Raw genomic sequence first — 12393 nt, forward strand, 5'->3', positions numbered from 1 at the left:
TACCTTTTTTTGCTATGCTGATGATACTCAGTTATACGTGTGGATAACTGCTGGTAATCTCAGACATAAAATCCTTCAAAGATTGCCTGGCATCAGTGAGAAGCTGGATGTATAGCAACTTCCTACTTTTAAACTCTGATAAGAAATTATGGTTCTTGGTCCAGTGAGACATCAGCATTAATTTCACCAGTTAACACTTAGCCTAGGCTCGTGTGTCATACATCACACTGACAAAGTGAGGAACCTTAGGGTAATTTTTGATCCTACATTGTCCATTGACCTCCACATTAGAAATATTATGAGGACTGCATTCTTCCACCTGTGAAATATAATGTAGATTCGTCCCATCCTGTCTATGGCTGATCCTGAGACCCTGATCCATGTGTTTGTCTCTTCTAGATTGGACTACTGCAATGTTCTGTTTTCTGGTTTACCGCAGTCCAGCATTAGGGGTCTCCAATTGGTTCAAAATGCTGCAGCCAGACTTTTGACATGAAGCAGAAAGTTTGACCACATTACACCCATTTTGGCGTCTCTTCACTGGCTTCCTGTCCCAGTGAGATCAGAGAGAGACGATGGCACTAACAAAAAGACAGGAGGCAGAGCTGAAGATGTTGAGATTGTCTTTGGGAGTGATGAGAATGGACAGGATTAGGAATTAATGTATCAGAGGGACAGCTCAGGTGGGACGGTTTGGAGACAAAGTCAGAGAGGTGAGACTGAGATGGTTTGGACATGTGCAAAGGAGGGACCCAGGGTATATAGGGAGAAGGATGCTGAAGATGGAGCCACCAGGCAGGAGGAGAAGAGGGAGGACAAAGAGGAGGTTTATGGATGTGCTGAGGGAGGACATGCAGGTGGTTGGTGAGACAGGGGAAGATACAGAGGACAGGGTGAGATGGAGACGGACAATCTGCTGTGGGGACACCTAATCAATCAATCAATCAACATTTATTTATAAAGCGCTTTACAGCACCGACTGGTGTCCAAAGTGCTTAACATTAAAAACACAAATTTACAAAATAAAACACATATAAAATAAAATTTTAAAACACATAAAAAAAGAACATAAAAATAACAGAACATGTCACCTCCCCACTAAGTGTTAAAAGCCAGTTTAAATAAATAAGTCTTTAACTTAGATTTAAAAAGTGCTAGGTCAGGAATAGTACGTAACTCAAGAGGTAGCTCATTCCACAGTCTGGGGCCAGCTACCGCGAAAGCATGATCACCCCAGCGTTTATATCTTGACCTTGGAACATCTAAGTAAAGCTGGCCAGACGCCCTTAACGTCCTACTGTAGGTGCACAAAGTTAAAATTTCAGACAAGTAGGGAGGTGCAAGTAATGGGAGCAACTGGAAGAAGTTAGAGTCTGTGCTGATTCGCCTTTCCAGATTTTCATGATTCCTCATGTCACTGATCCTGATAAAACCACTCACTCACTCATCTTCTACCGCTTAGTCCAATCAAGGGTCGCGGGGGGCAGGAGCCTATCAAAGCAGCCATAAGTGCGAGGCGGGGTACATCCAGGACAGGACGTCAGTCTGTCACAGGGCCACAAACAGACAAACAAACACACACACCTACGGACAATTTAAAGATACCAATCCACCTAACCCGCATGTCTTTGGATGTGGGGAGGAAACCGGAGCACCCGGAGGAACCCACGCAAACACGGGGAGAACATGCAAACTCCACACAGAAAGGCCACAGGAATTGAACCCACGACCTCCTCGCTGTGAGGTAACAGTGCTAACCACTAAGCCACCGTGCTGCCCTGATAAAACCAGTCATAAAAAAAAAAAAATCAGTCAGACAAGCATGAAATATAATCTCATCAGTAAAGGACACGGCAGTCTCTGGACCTTCAGACGGACAGAATTAAGCTTTTTGGTCTTGATACCTTCTGGCTTGCGGGTGTGCGCTGACAGGAGGTGTAGACCTCGCCACAGGTGTGCTGCAGGGCGCTGGGCAGATCCATACCTCTTTGGAGCTGGCAGGCGAGCAGGGCGGAAGCGTGGAGGAGGGATGTCACAGAGGACACAGGAGAGTCTGAAGGATAGGGGCACAATTTTCAGTCATCATGTTGTCAAGGAAAGATATACCTTCAGGTTTTTGGCACTTACCCCAGATGGCAGATTGGATATTGTTGTGGATCTGGATAAGCAGCTCACACAAGCAGTCCCCGGCGAGGCCTGCCGTGTGAAGCAGGGTCTTCAGGTCCAGTGAGTCCCAGCAGATGCTCTCGTGCTCCCCTGGAATATAGACCTCCACCCCTCGGTTCCTCATGGCCCTGGAAAGCTCTCCGTGCACAGGGTCCATGGTCAGGAACAACCTAAACACACACATGCTGAGCAAATGCTGGTCTTCAGGAAAAACGACCACTCCCTCAGACGTGGCAGAATACCTGAAGTTGGGATGCGGGGTGATTTTGGGGGTGGTCCCATCGATGACACCACGTTCGCTGATGGTCAGACATCCACCAGGCTCCAACAGAGCATTGAGACGATCCAGGACGGACGCACTGAGGATGTTGCACACAGTAAGACGACACGTATTTAAACATAAACCACAAATACAACAAACATGAGACCTGATGCTCCTCATCGCTCTGATGTTTGCAGTAACTGCAGACAAGCATGATGAGGAAAAAACCTGACCGCCCTCTTCTATGTGCTTGATGAGTGTCCGTGTGGAACGTCAAGTGATCGCCACCTCAATATCTTTCAGGAAACCCAAAACCACTTCAACCTGCGGTCGCTGTAAAACTATCACCTAACATTGAGACTGTCTCTCCTCCACAAAGTGGAGAAAGCAAGAAAATTCCATTATCCTCACCTGCAGAAGTTGACGTTGTCCATGAGCAGCCAATCACCAGCTTGTAAGGCCTGGACCAACATCCCATCTAACCACTCAAAGCCTCCGTTGGTCCAGCCATCCTCCAGCTGGGCCAGACGCTCCTTCAGCAGAGTGAAGTCCATCTGCAGCTTCGACATGTCTGCAGGACAAAAACAATGTAGACAGCACAGGACACTGTGAGGGTAAGAAAGACGTCTGTTCCCGTTTTATATGCAGACACTGAGGATGCTGTTACCAGTGAAGACTTTGAGCTTGGTGTTGAGTTTCTGCAGGAGGAGGATAATGACCTCCAGGTGGTTCACAGCCTCTGAGTTGACAGTTCCTCCAGTTCTTTCCAGGTCTTCATCTTTCAGCCAGTGGCAGAACAGACCCCATGTCTTCAGCAGGAACTCTGTGTCCTGGACACCCGAGTCCAATGACATTAGGCCGCGCCTTGTTACCATGGCAACTATATAGTCCACACTTTCCAGCACTTGTTGCCAGGGCCGCATGATGTCCACCTGAAAAACAACAGGTGAGTGACACGTGTGACAAAGCTTCAGCATGCAGTTACAGCAACCTGACTGATACCTGCTCGAATCCGCCCAGCAACTCTGTGGTGTCCATGGCGCTGTTCATGGCCATGACCCGGAGGCGATGCCCCGTCAGCAGGGCCAGCAGTCTCACCAGGCTGGTCTTTCCACTAGCTGTAGGCCCGACCAAGATGGTCATCCAGCCCATCTCCACGCACTTCATCAGGGACTCCAGGGGCCGCAGAGCCTGGTGCGTGATGGACAGTGGAGGGTCCAGGGCCACAGGGGCTCCACCACTGCGCTGCAGGACTGAGAATCCCACCTAGACAGGCATTGACAAGGGAAGAAGTGCATCACCCCACCGGAGTAGTCAAACAATGACACAGAGTAACAAGATGATATTCTGTCAAACCTGCAGGTTGAGCGGAGTGATGTGGAACTGTCTTGATCCAGTGTAAGGCTCAAAGTTCTCTCCAAACACCTTCTTGAATACAGACAACACCTGCGTGGGACAGGAGGGGATTCAGACTCGACAGAACATTCCCCAGTGTCATGCATCAGCTCACTGAAGCGATCTACCTGAGCCTTGTCGCTCTCTGTCCTCATCCTGTCGGCGTACACCAGAGCCACATGCTGACCTGGGTTGAAAAATCCCGGCGACTGGTCGGCCTGCATCAGCTGACACCAACGGAACATATCACGAAGGTTGAACTCCCAGGGACCGCCTCTCTGACCCCATCGCCTCTCCACACAAACCTCCTGGACAAGCTGTTGGAAGTTGACAAACACAATGAGGAGCGAAACCACAGAATCCTTCCAGCAGAAAATCAAAGTCAGAGAGAGAAAACAAACCCACCCTGTTACTGAACGCCACCATTTTAGCCACAATCTCCTTATCGATGCTGGGGAAAATAGAGTCCCCAATGAACTCCATGTCTTTGCTGGTGAGTTGATCCAGGAAAACCTGCCGGCACACAAGCTCATGTCACACATGGCCAAAAGACAAATTAAAACAGTAAACTGAAAATCTATTGAAATATACTGAATTGGCGATTTTGTCAATCAACCAATGTAGAACTTTGTTTTGTCTTTTTCCAAGATGTTTTGCTCTGAACATCTGCTCCAAAGCTACACAACACAGACTCATCCTCCATGAGCAGATACATCCTGGATCCAACGAGGGACTACAGTATATGTGTATCCACCACAGGGACTAGCCCTAAAACAATGAAGTATCAACTGGGATAGAACATTTCTCTGGACCATGGTCTAGAGGGGTGGAGCTTTGGGTGCTATTACTCAAACAGAGTTCTTGCCAATTCCAGACAGAAAATTTAAAGCAAAATGCTGACGAGCCACAGTGGAGTGATGGTGGAGAACTGCTGCAGATCTACATCAATCCTGATCAACACTACTGTCAAGGAAGGGACTAATGAGGGAAGCCACCAAGACCTCTCTCCCACCCTGATTTGTCTGTTTTGGAGTAAAACTAAGAAAGCATGAAAAACACTTGGTACCTGTGTGAATCTGTTGAGGAAGGATTTGGGAAGTCCTTTACGCCCTCCACCTTGGGTGAAGGGATTCTGGCAGGCAAAGATCTTGGTCTTCTTGTGCTGGACCTGGAAGCTCATACCCAGTTCAGGAATGTAGACTTCAGCACGGTGATCGAAGCAGGCGTTCAGGCCCTCCAGCACAGACTGAGAGGCCAGGTTCAGCTAAGGAGCACATTACCCGACTTCACTTTGCTTTACTTTCCACAAAACCTCATTCCAAACCATCATCCTGAACGTCATTCCTTACCTCATCCAAAACCACCCAGTGTCCCGCCTTTAAAGCCGCCAGAAGAGGGCCGTCCCGCCATGCAAACTCTCCTCCCTTCCCTCCTTCCACCGGCAGATCCGTCCCAAACAGGTCGGTAACATCCTGTCAGAGATCACATGTCCCCGTCACAATGGGGGGGGGGGGGGGTTCAGGAAAAACATTACAGAGCTGCTGGACAGAAGAACTCTTACCGTTTGTTCCGACAGGTTGATCCGAACCAGGTGGTTCCCAGAAGCCTTTGCCAGGGCAGCCACCAGACTGGTCTTCCCTACGCCCGGCGAGCCCTCCAGCAACACTGGCCGCTGCAGCTTCAGCGCCCGCAGGACCCTCTGAGCATTGACCGCTGTAGTGCCCGCTGCCAGGGTGTAGTCCAACAGGTCACGACCGTCACTCTCAGGCCCTGAACACAATTAATGACAACCAGCATCAAATAATTAACTCTAAATATGTTCTTTAAAACGTCCCGGCTCCAGCACAGACCTCTGTCATGTATATAACACTATGCAAGACAACAAGATAAGACTATTGATCTCACAGTGGAGAAATTCACGTTACACCAGCTCTTAAAAACACACAAGAAGAGTGCGAGTAGAAAACAAATGTGCATCAAACAGCGTGTGCAAAGATAAGCAATAATAATAATACTTGTAACAATACAATAAAATAACATAAGGCATGTTAAGACGAGTCTGTCCCCTAAAATTACTGCAGCGTGTTGTTAAGATCATCACACACTCTATGCTGAGGCACGTTAAGCAGGTGCAGAGCCCTGTAGCACGCAGTGGACACCTTGCCCTCTTTGCTGCTTCTTCAGTTCTGTTGTCCTTTTTGTAATAATGGCCTCCACCAGTTCGACCACACTGCAGAAGAGATACGGAGACATGCATTGTGTTGTGTGTCAGGAAGCGGGAGAACCTGGGTCCATCAGCTGACCATGGCTTCAAAGCTTTCTGCTGTGTGGTGCATTTTAGACTGACTGAAGAGTTACAACAGAAAGCTGCACCGAGTTATTTTATTGTTTTAGGTGAAACTCTATTGTATCTGCATTAATGGTAAAAATCCACCAGGTGGAGACGCTGCTCCATTTCAAGAACTGAGTACAGGCTGCCGTGGGACATAACAACAAACCTGCTGCTTATGGTGGTAAATGAAGTGCATCAGGATGTTGTGCAGGAATGTTCCACCTGCTGTGAGGCTTTGACCTTGAACTTCCACCAGTGAGCTAAAACTTTACTTTAGGAATAAAAAGTGATGCAGATAAACACTGCAGACATTTGAGATTAAATGTGTGAATTATTTCAGTGACTTCATTCTGTCATAAAACATTTCTAAACATACACAGAAACAAAGCACACGTAATTTAAACTACACACACGCTGTGTCTGTGCTGCTCCAAAACTTCCAGCATTCAGTTTTTTGTGTGTATTGTGAGGAACACAGTGTGACCCCCACCCCCAGCTGCTGTTACTGAGTTAATGTGGTTACAAGAACACACACACACACACGTAAACCTGATGACATGACAACTTTCATAGCAACAAATGACATCGTCCTCCTATGGTTTCTAGACTTTGTCCTTTGGCATCTCATCACAGTTTCGTTTTTACTACATACGGTTTAAGTTTTCTTGGCACTTGCAGGGTCAAAGTCCAAACCTGAGGCCCTCTGCTGCCCAAGCGGTTACAGAACCAATAAACCAGAGCTGCAGTCAGGAACATGATAAAATAAAATCCAAAAATCTACAAAAATAGAAAGAAGTCCAAACCTAAGGCGATGTAAAAGGGGTCGATGCCGAAGAAGTCGTCGCCCCACTGCGGGTCGCGGGCCAGGTTGGTGTCATAGACTCGCAGAGCATCCAGCGTCTCCTGGTCCAACTTCGTCATCTTTGTCAGGCGCCACTGCAGGAAGTCCAGACAGAAGCGACGTGCCCTGGCGGCATCGTCTGCACAGAACGCCATCGTCCCTACAAGACAAGAAAAAAAAAAAACCCTATCATTCAGGTCCCAAACAAACTGAGAGCTTCAGATCCAGGAGATCCTGGTCTTTGCCATCACAGACTCTCATTAGATCACCTGAGCCAATGGTGTCTACGTAGATCAGACAGGCGGCGTGGATAAAGGCAGTAATGGTGTCCAACCTGAGGTCCCACTCTGCTTCGTCCTCATCCTCCACAACTCCCATGGTCATGAAGCCATCTTCATCCCGCTCACAGATGGCGTTCAGGAAGTTAACCCACGACAGGATGTCCCTGACGCTCAGGATGCAGCACCGGCCGAAGTCTTGTCGGGTCAGCCACTCAATGAAATCCAGCATCAGTTCTGCCATGTCGCCCCCTGTGTCATGGAAGACAAAGACCTCAAGTCTGGAACGTGGTTTCAGTATTTGAATGAGGGAAGATCAAACGTCTAAAACTGACACGAAAATTAACTGTGCTGATGTTTTTGATGTTATAATCTGTTACACTGTAACTTGTCGATAACGTGAGCTGTTGATCAGGACTTTGCAGTTTTTTAAATACATTTATGAAGTGTACCCGGATGAAGCATGAGTGTGAGATTTTGTAGACGTGTGTGATCGTTTTGCCTCAGAGGGTCCAGGTTTGTAGACGATAAGACTTTATTGATCTCAAAATGGAGAAATTCACGTTACATCAACTCTTAATAAACACAAGATGAGTGTGAGTAGAAAAAAAAAGATGCGCAGCAAACAGCGTGTGCAAAGATAAAGCAATAATAATAATAATACTTGTAACAATACAATAAAATAAGAAAATGAAGTAGAAATAATATATATGATTGGAATTAAAAAATAGGAGCATCTTATTTACAATATGTGAAGTAAAGTTTAGATGTGATAAGGTGACACTAGTGCTGGAATTTATAAACAAGTTGTTACTGCACATGATTTGTACGATAGGCCGGAGGATTCAACAGCATCAAGGTTTGAGAAGAATCGAATTAAAAAGAAAAAAAAAACAAAACACTGAACTCAAACTTACACAGATGAGTCTCAACTTGTGTGGCATGATTGCCCCCTGGTGGTGACTGCATGAATTAACGTATATAAACTATATCCCACATATTCTGGATGATAAAATAAATGTCATGACGCCCTTTTTTTTGGACTGTGACAGACTGTTAATGTTCACACACACGTAGAGCTACATTTTATATATTAGAATTAGAGACCAGATGTCACCCTGGTACCAGACCGGAGTGATTGTTTCTTGGACTGACCACAGAGGAAAATATTTATGTCGTAATTATTGAATATTTGTCCTCCTTGAATGAGTGAGACTCTTTCGGAACGTGGCTAACTGGGACTCAGCGGTTTTGGTTGACAGTTCCTCGGCTCGTTGGTGATCAGGAAGTTTACCGTCGAGCGAGAGTCCGGATCGCAGGTTGTGCTGGATGATGTGCAGCAGGTCAGTGCGGCTGTTGTTCTGAGGACACCAGATCTCTGTGAACCGGTTCCTGAGGGCAGGAGATAGCTGCACAAAAACAGGAAGACCAGCGCTCAGACTTCCTGTTTGGCTTTGAGGGATTTAAAGTTCTCTTTAACCCTGTAAACGGCTGCCGGCATCCTGAGTTGAAACACCTCCATCAGTTCTTTTACACTCAACAAAAATATAAACGCAACACTTTTGGTTTTGCTCCCATTTTGTATGAGATGAACTCAAAGATCTAAAACTTTTTCCACATACACAATATCACCATTTCCCTCATATATTGTTCACAAACCAGTCTAAATCTGTGATAGTGAGCACTTCTCCTTTGCTGAGATAATCCATCCCACCTCTCAGGTGTGCCATATCAAGATGCTGATTAGACACCATGATTAGTGCACAGGTGTGCCTTAGACTGCCCACAATAAAAGGCCACTCTGAAAGATGCAGTTTTATCACACAGCACAATGCCACAGATGTCGCAAGATTTGAGGGAGCGTGCAGTTGGCATGCTGACAGCAGGAATGTCAACCAGAGCTGTTGCTCGTGTATTGAATGTTCATGTCTCTACCATAAGCCGTCTCCAAAGGCGTTTCAGAGAATTTGGCAGTACATCCAACCAGCCTCACAACCACAGACCACGTGTAACCACACCAGCCCAGGACCTCCACATCCAGCATGTTCACCTCCAAGATCGTCTGAGACCAGCCACTCGGACAGCTGCTGAAACAATCGGTTTGCATAACCAAAGAATTTCTGCACAAACTGTCAGAAACCGTCTCAGGGAAGATCATCTGCATGCTCGTCGTCCTCATCTGGGTCTCGACCTGACTCCAGTTCGTCGTCGTAACCGACTTGAGTGGGGAAATGCTCACATTCGCTGGCGTTTGGCACGTTGGAGAGGTGTTCTCTTCACGGATGAATCCCGGTTCACACTGTCCAGGGCAGATGGCAGACAGCGTGTGTGGCATCGTGTGGGTGAGCGGTTTTCTGATGTCAATGTTGTGGATCGAGTGGCCCATGGTGGCGGTGGGGTTATGTTATGGGCAGGCATCTGTTATGGACGAAGAACACAGGTGCATTTTATTGATGGCATTTTGAATGCACAGAGATACCGTGATGAGATCCTGAGGCCCATTGTTGTGCCATACATCCAAGAACATCACCTCATGTTGCTGCAGGATAATGCACGGCCCCATGTTACAAGGATCTGTACACAATTCTTGGAAGCTGAAAATGTCCCAGTTCTTGCATGGCCGGCATACTCACCGGACATGTCACCCATTGAACATGTTTGGGATGCTCTGGACCGGTGTATACGACAGCGTGTACCAGTTCCTGCCAATATCCAGCAATTTCGCACAGCCATTGAAGAGGAGTGGACCAACATTCCACAGGCCACAATTGACAACCTGATCAACTCTATGTGAAGGAGATGTGTTGCACTGCATGAGGCAAATGGTGGTCACACCAGATACTGACTGGTATCCCCCCCAATAAAACAAAACTGCACCTTTCAGAGTGGCCTTTTATTGTGGGCAGTCTAAGGCACACCTGTGCACTAATCATGGTGTCTAATCAGCATCTTGATATGGCACACCTGTGAGGTGGGATGGATTATCTCAGCAAAGGAGAAGTGCTCACTATCACAGATTTAGACTGGTTTGTGAACAATATTTGAGGGAAATGGTGATATTGTGTATGTAGAAAAAGTTTTAGATCTTTGAGTTCATCTCATACAAAATGGGAGCAAAACCAAAAGTGTTGCGTTTATATTTTTGTTGAGTGTATTTACCTCCTTTTTGCCAAAGTCTCCACCAGGGTTCATGGTGGCAACCAGACGGAAGGCGGCGGCTGCTCTGATGACCTCCACGTCCTCGTCGTCCCCGCTGCCCTTTTCTGCGAGCACCAGAGACTTCTCCGTCTCTAACACACTGACAACAACAAATGCACAAGACGTACTTTGTGAAAGACAGGAAGTGTGCTTTACGATCTAAAGCACTGTGTTTTGTTGAAAATCTGTTGCCATAAAAGGTCATGAGAGTTTTTAGCGCGTGACTCAAATGAAGGTGCCGAACGGCGTTTCTTTCTGTACCTGTTGAGTCTCTCCAGCACCGAGTCATCGGCCAGAGAGATCTCGTCCATCAGGAAGACTCCGCCTTCCTTCATGGCCAGAACCAGCGGACCGTCACGCCACTGGAAGAGCCGACCGTCTTCGCCATCAGCCTGCAGCACAAAACACAAACCCATGACCCGCCAACATCAAAAAGACCCAAATGTGACACAGTGACATTAAGGACAGACTGTCCCTTACTGAAGACAGCTGTTATTTATTGGACCTGGACATCCTGTGTCTGAATATTTCACAGTGTTTTGTGTTGATAGGAATCATAATTCATTAATGGCTGTGATTAAAGGACGCTTAGAAACATCTGTAGGCCTGTAGCAAGAATCCCTGCTCTGAAAAAAAAAGTCTTCTAGAAAGACCAAAGTGCACCTCCATCTACCCACCACACGGAGGCAGGACAGCCGCGGGAATGGTGAGTGAGTGGCCTGAGAGTGCATGATGGTGTCTTTAGTGCTGTAAAGCATTAAAAAAAAAAAAAAAAGCCTGATTCAAACGAACCTCGTGACCCAAACACCTGCCAGACCTGACCCAAAGAGGGCAGCGTTTGTCACTGTAGTGTGTGAAGCCTCATGTGTCAAACAGGTTTCTTCTTCATTTTAATCAAAGTGTTCCACACAGGAATCACAGGAAGAAGATGAAATATGACTGGAAACGTTTTACCGAGCAGAACAGGATCAGTTTATCGTAACGACATGAAACAACAGAGCATCAGAAGAGTCTGTTTGGCTAAATTTGTGAAGAAAACTAAACATTGGCAGACACTGAAGGTCAGGCCTCAGCTGGCCTGGTCCGTACCTGCTGCGTGTGCCTGACGGGTCGAAGGCCTCCCAGGAAGTCCGACGTCTCCATGTGCAGGTGACAGTTCACCGAAAAAAACTTCTGTCCAGCCAGAGCGGCGAACAGCTGACAGATGGTCGTTTTTCCACATCTGAGGGGAGAAGAAGACAACGTGAGGCGGAAGCACCACATTTATGAAACATGTTGCTAAAAATCCTCAAAGCTCCACTCGTTCACATGTGAATTACAGTTGCTTGGATACATTTCATGAAATTCCGATTCACTGCACAGACTTTTGTTCACGAATGATGTAACTGAAGGGTGAAGAATTCTGGGGAAAAAAAAAATCATTCCAAGCATCAAACCCAGCAGATGTTCACAGCGATGTTTGTCGCTTTAGAAGGATGTAATATCAGAGAATAAAGACGCAGAAAGCAGACGTTTAGGTACCCAGTGTCTCCAACAAGCAGGACAGACTCTCCAAATCGAAGCGCCCGTCCCACCAGCACAGCGAGTCTCCTCATGCCCCACGTCCACACCACATGGCGAAACTCCTCCGGAACACCAGCAATGCTGTCGATGAACGGACCTGCCAATCAAAACACACCAACGTCAACATGTGACCACTTCCACCGTTCTGTATCCCTCTGAGGTCCAAGGCCATTTTCTCAATTTTAACCAGACCTTCAGCAATTTTCCTTTTTATACAGTATAATGTGTTGCGTAACAAAATGTTCAGAACAATTTCAGCTTTCTGAATGTGAGGCATACATTTGGACCCAAACCTGAAATTATGACGCGTTTTTAGAAATTCTTGGATTCTTTCATGAATATACACTTTTATTCATGT

General features: G+C 46.8%; 1 protein-coding gene across 1 annotated transcript in view; it reads right to left on the bottom strand.

The window, feature by feature from the left end:
* The window catches only part of LOC117503576 (midasin-like), a 207212-nt gene that overhangs the window by 130463 nt on the left and 64356 nt on the right, over window positions 1-12393 (bottom strand). The window contains exons 29-47 of the mRNA XM_034162836.1: window positions 11994-12132; window positions 11562-11694; window positions 10734-10864; window positions 10434-10572; window positions 8569-8683; window positions 7266-7526; window positions 6959-7156; window positions 5385-5593; window positions 5173-5295; window positions 4890-5087; window positions 4229-4336; window positions 3952-4140; window positions 3785-3874; window positions 3431-3694; window positions 3096-3360; window positions 2840-2999; window positions 2409-2525; window positions 2128-2336; window positions 1905-2053 (exon numbers count right to left, since the gene is read on the bottom strand). Coding sequence (XP_034018727.1) covers window positions 1905-2053; window positions 2128-2336; window positions 2409-2525; window positions 2840-2999; window positions 3096-3360; window positions 3431-3694; window positions 3785-3874; window positions 3952-4140; window positions 4229-4336; window positions 4890-5087; window positions 5173-5295; window positions 5385-5593; window positions 6959-7156; window positions 7266-7526; window positions 8569-8683; window positions 10434-10572; window positions 10734-10864; window positions 11562-11694; window positions 11994-12132 — 3197 coding nt within the window. The remainder of the gene's footprint in view (window positions 1-1904; window positions 2054-2127; window positions 2337-2408; window positions 2526-2839; window positions 3000-3095; window positions 3361-3430; window positions 3695-3784; window positions 3875-3951; window positions 4141-4228; window positions 4337-4889; window positions 5088-5172; window positions 5296-5384; window positions 5594-6958; window positions 7157-7265; window positions 7527-8568; window positions 8684-10433; window positions 10573-10733; window positions 10865-11561; window positions 11695-11993; window positions 12133-12393) is intronic.

This window comes from Thalassophryne amazonica, chromosome 21 (genome assembly GCF_902500255.1).
Source record: "Thalassophryne amazonica chromosome 21, fThaAma1.1, whole genome shotgun sequence".
Taxonomy (NCBI): domain Eukaryota; kingdom Metazoa; phylum Chordata; class Actinopteri; order Batrachoidiformes; family Batrachoididae; genus Thalassophryne; species Thalassophryne amazonica.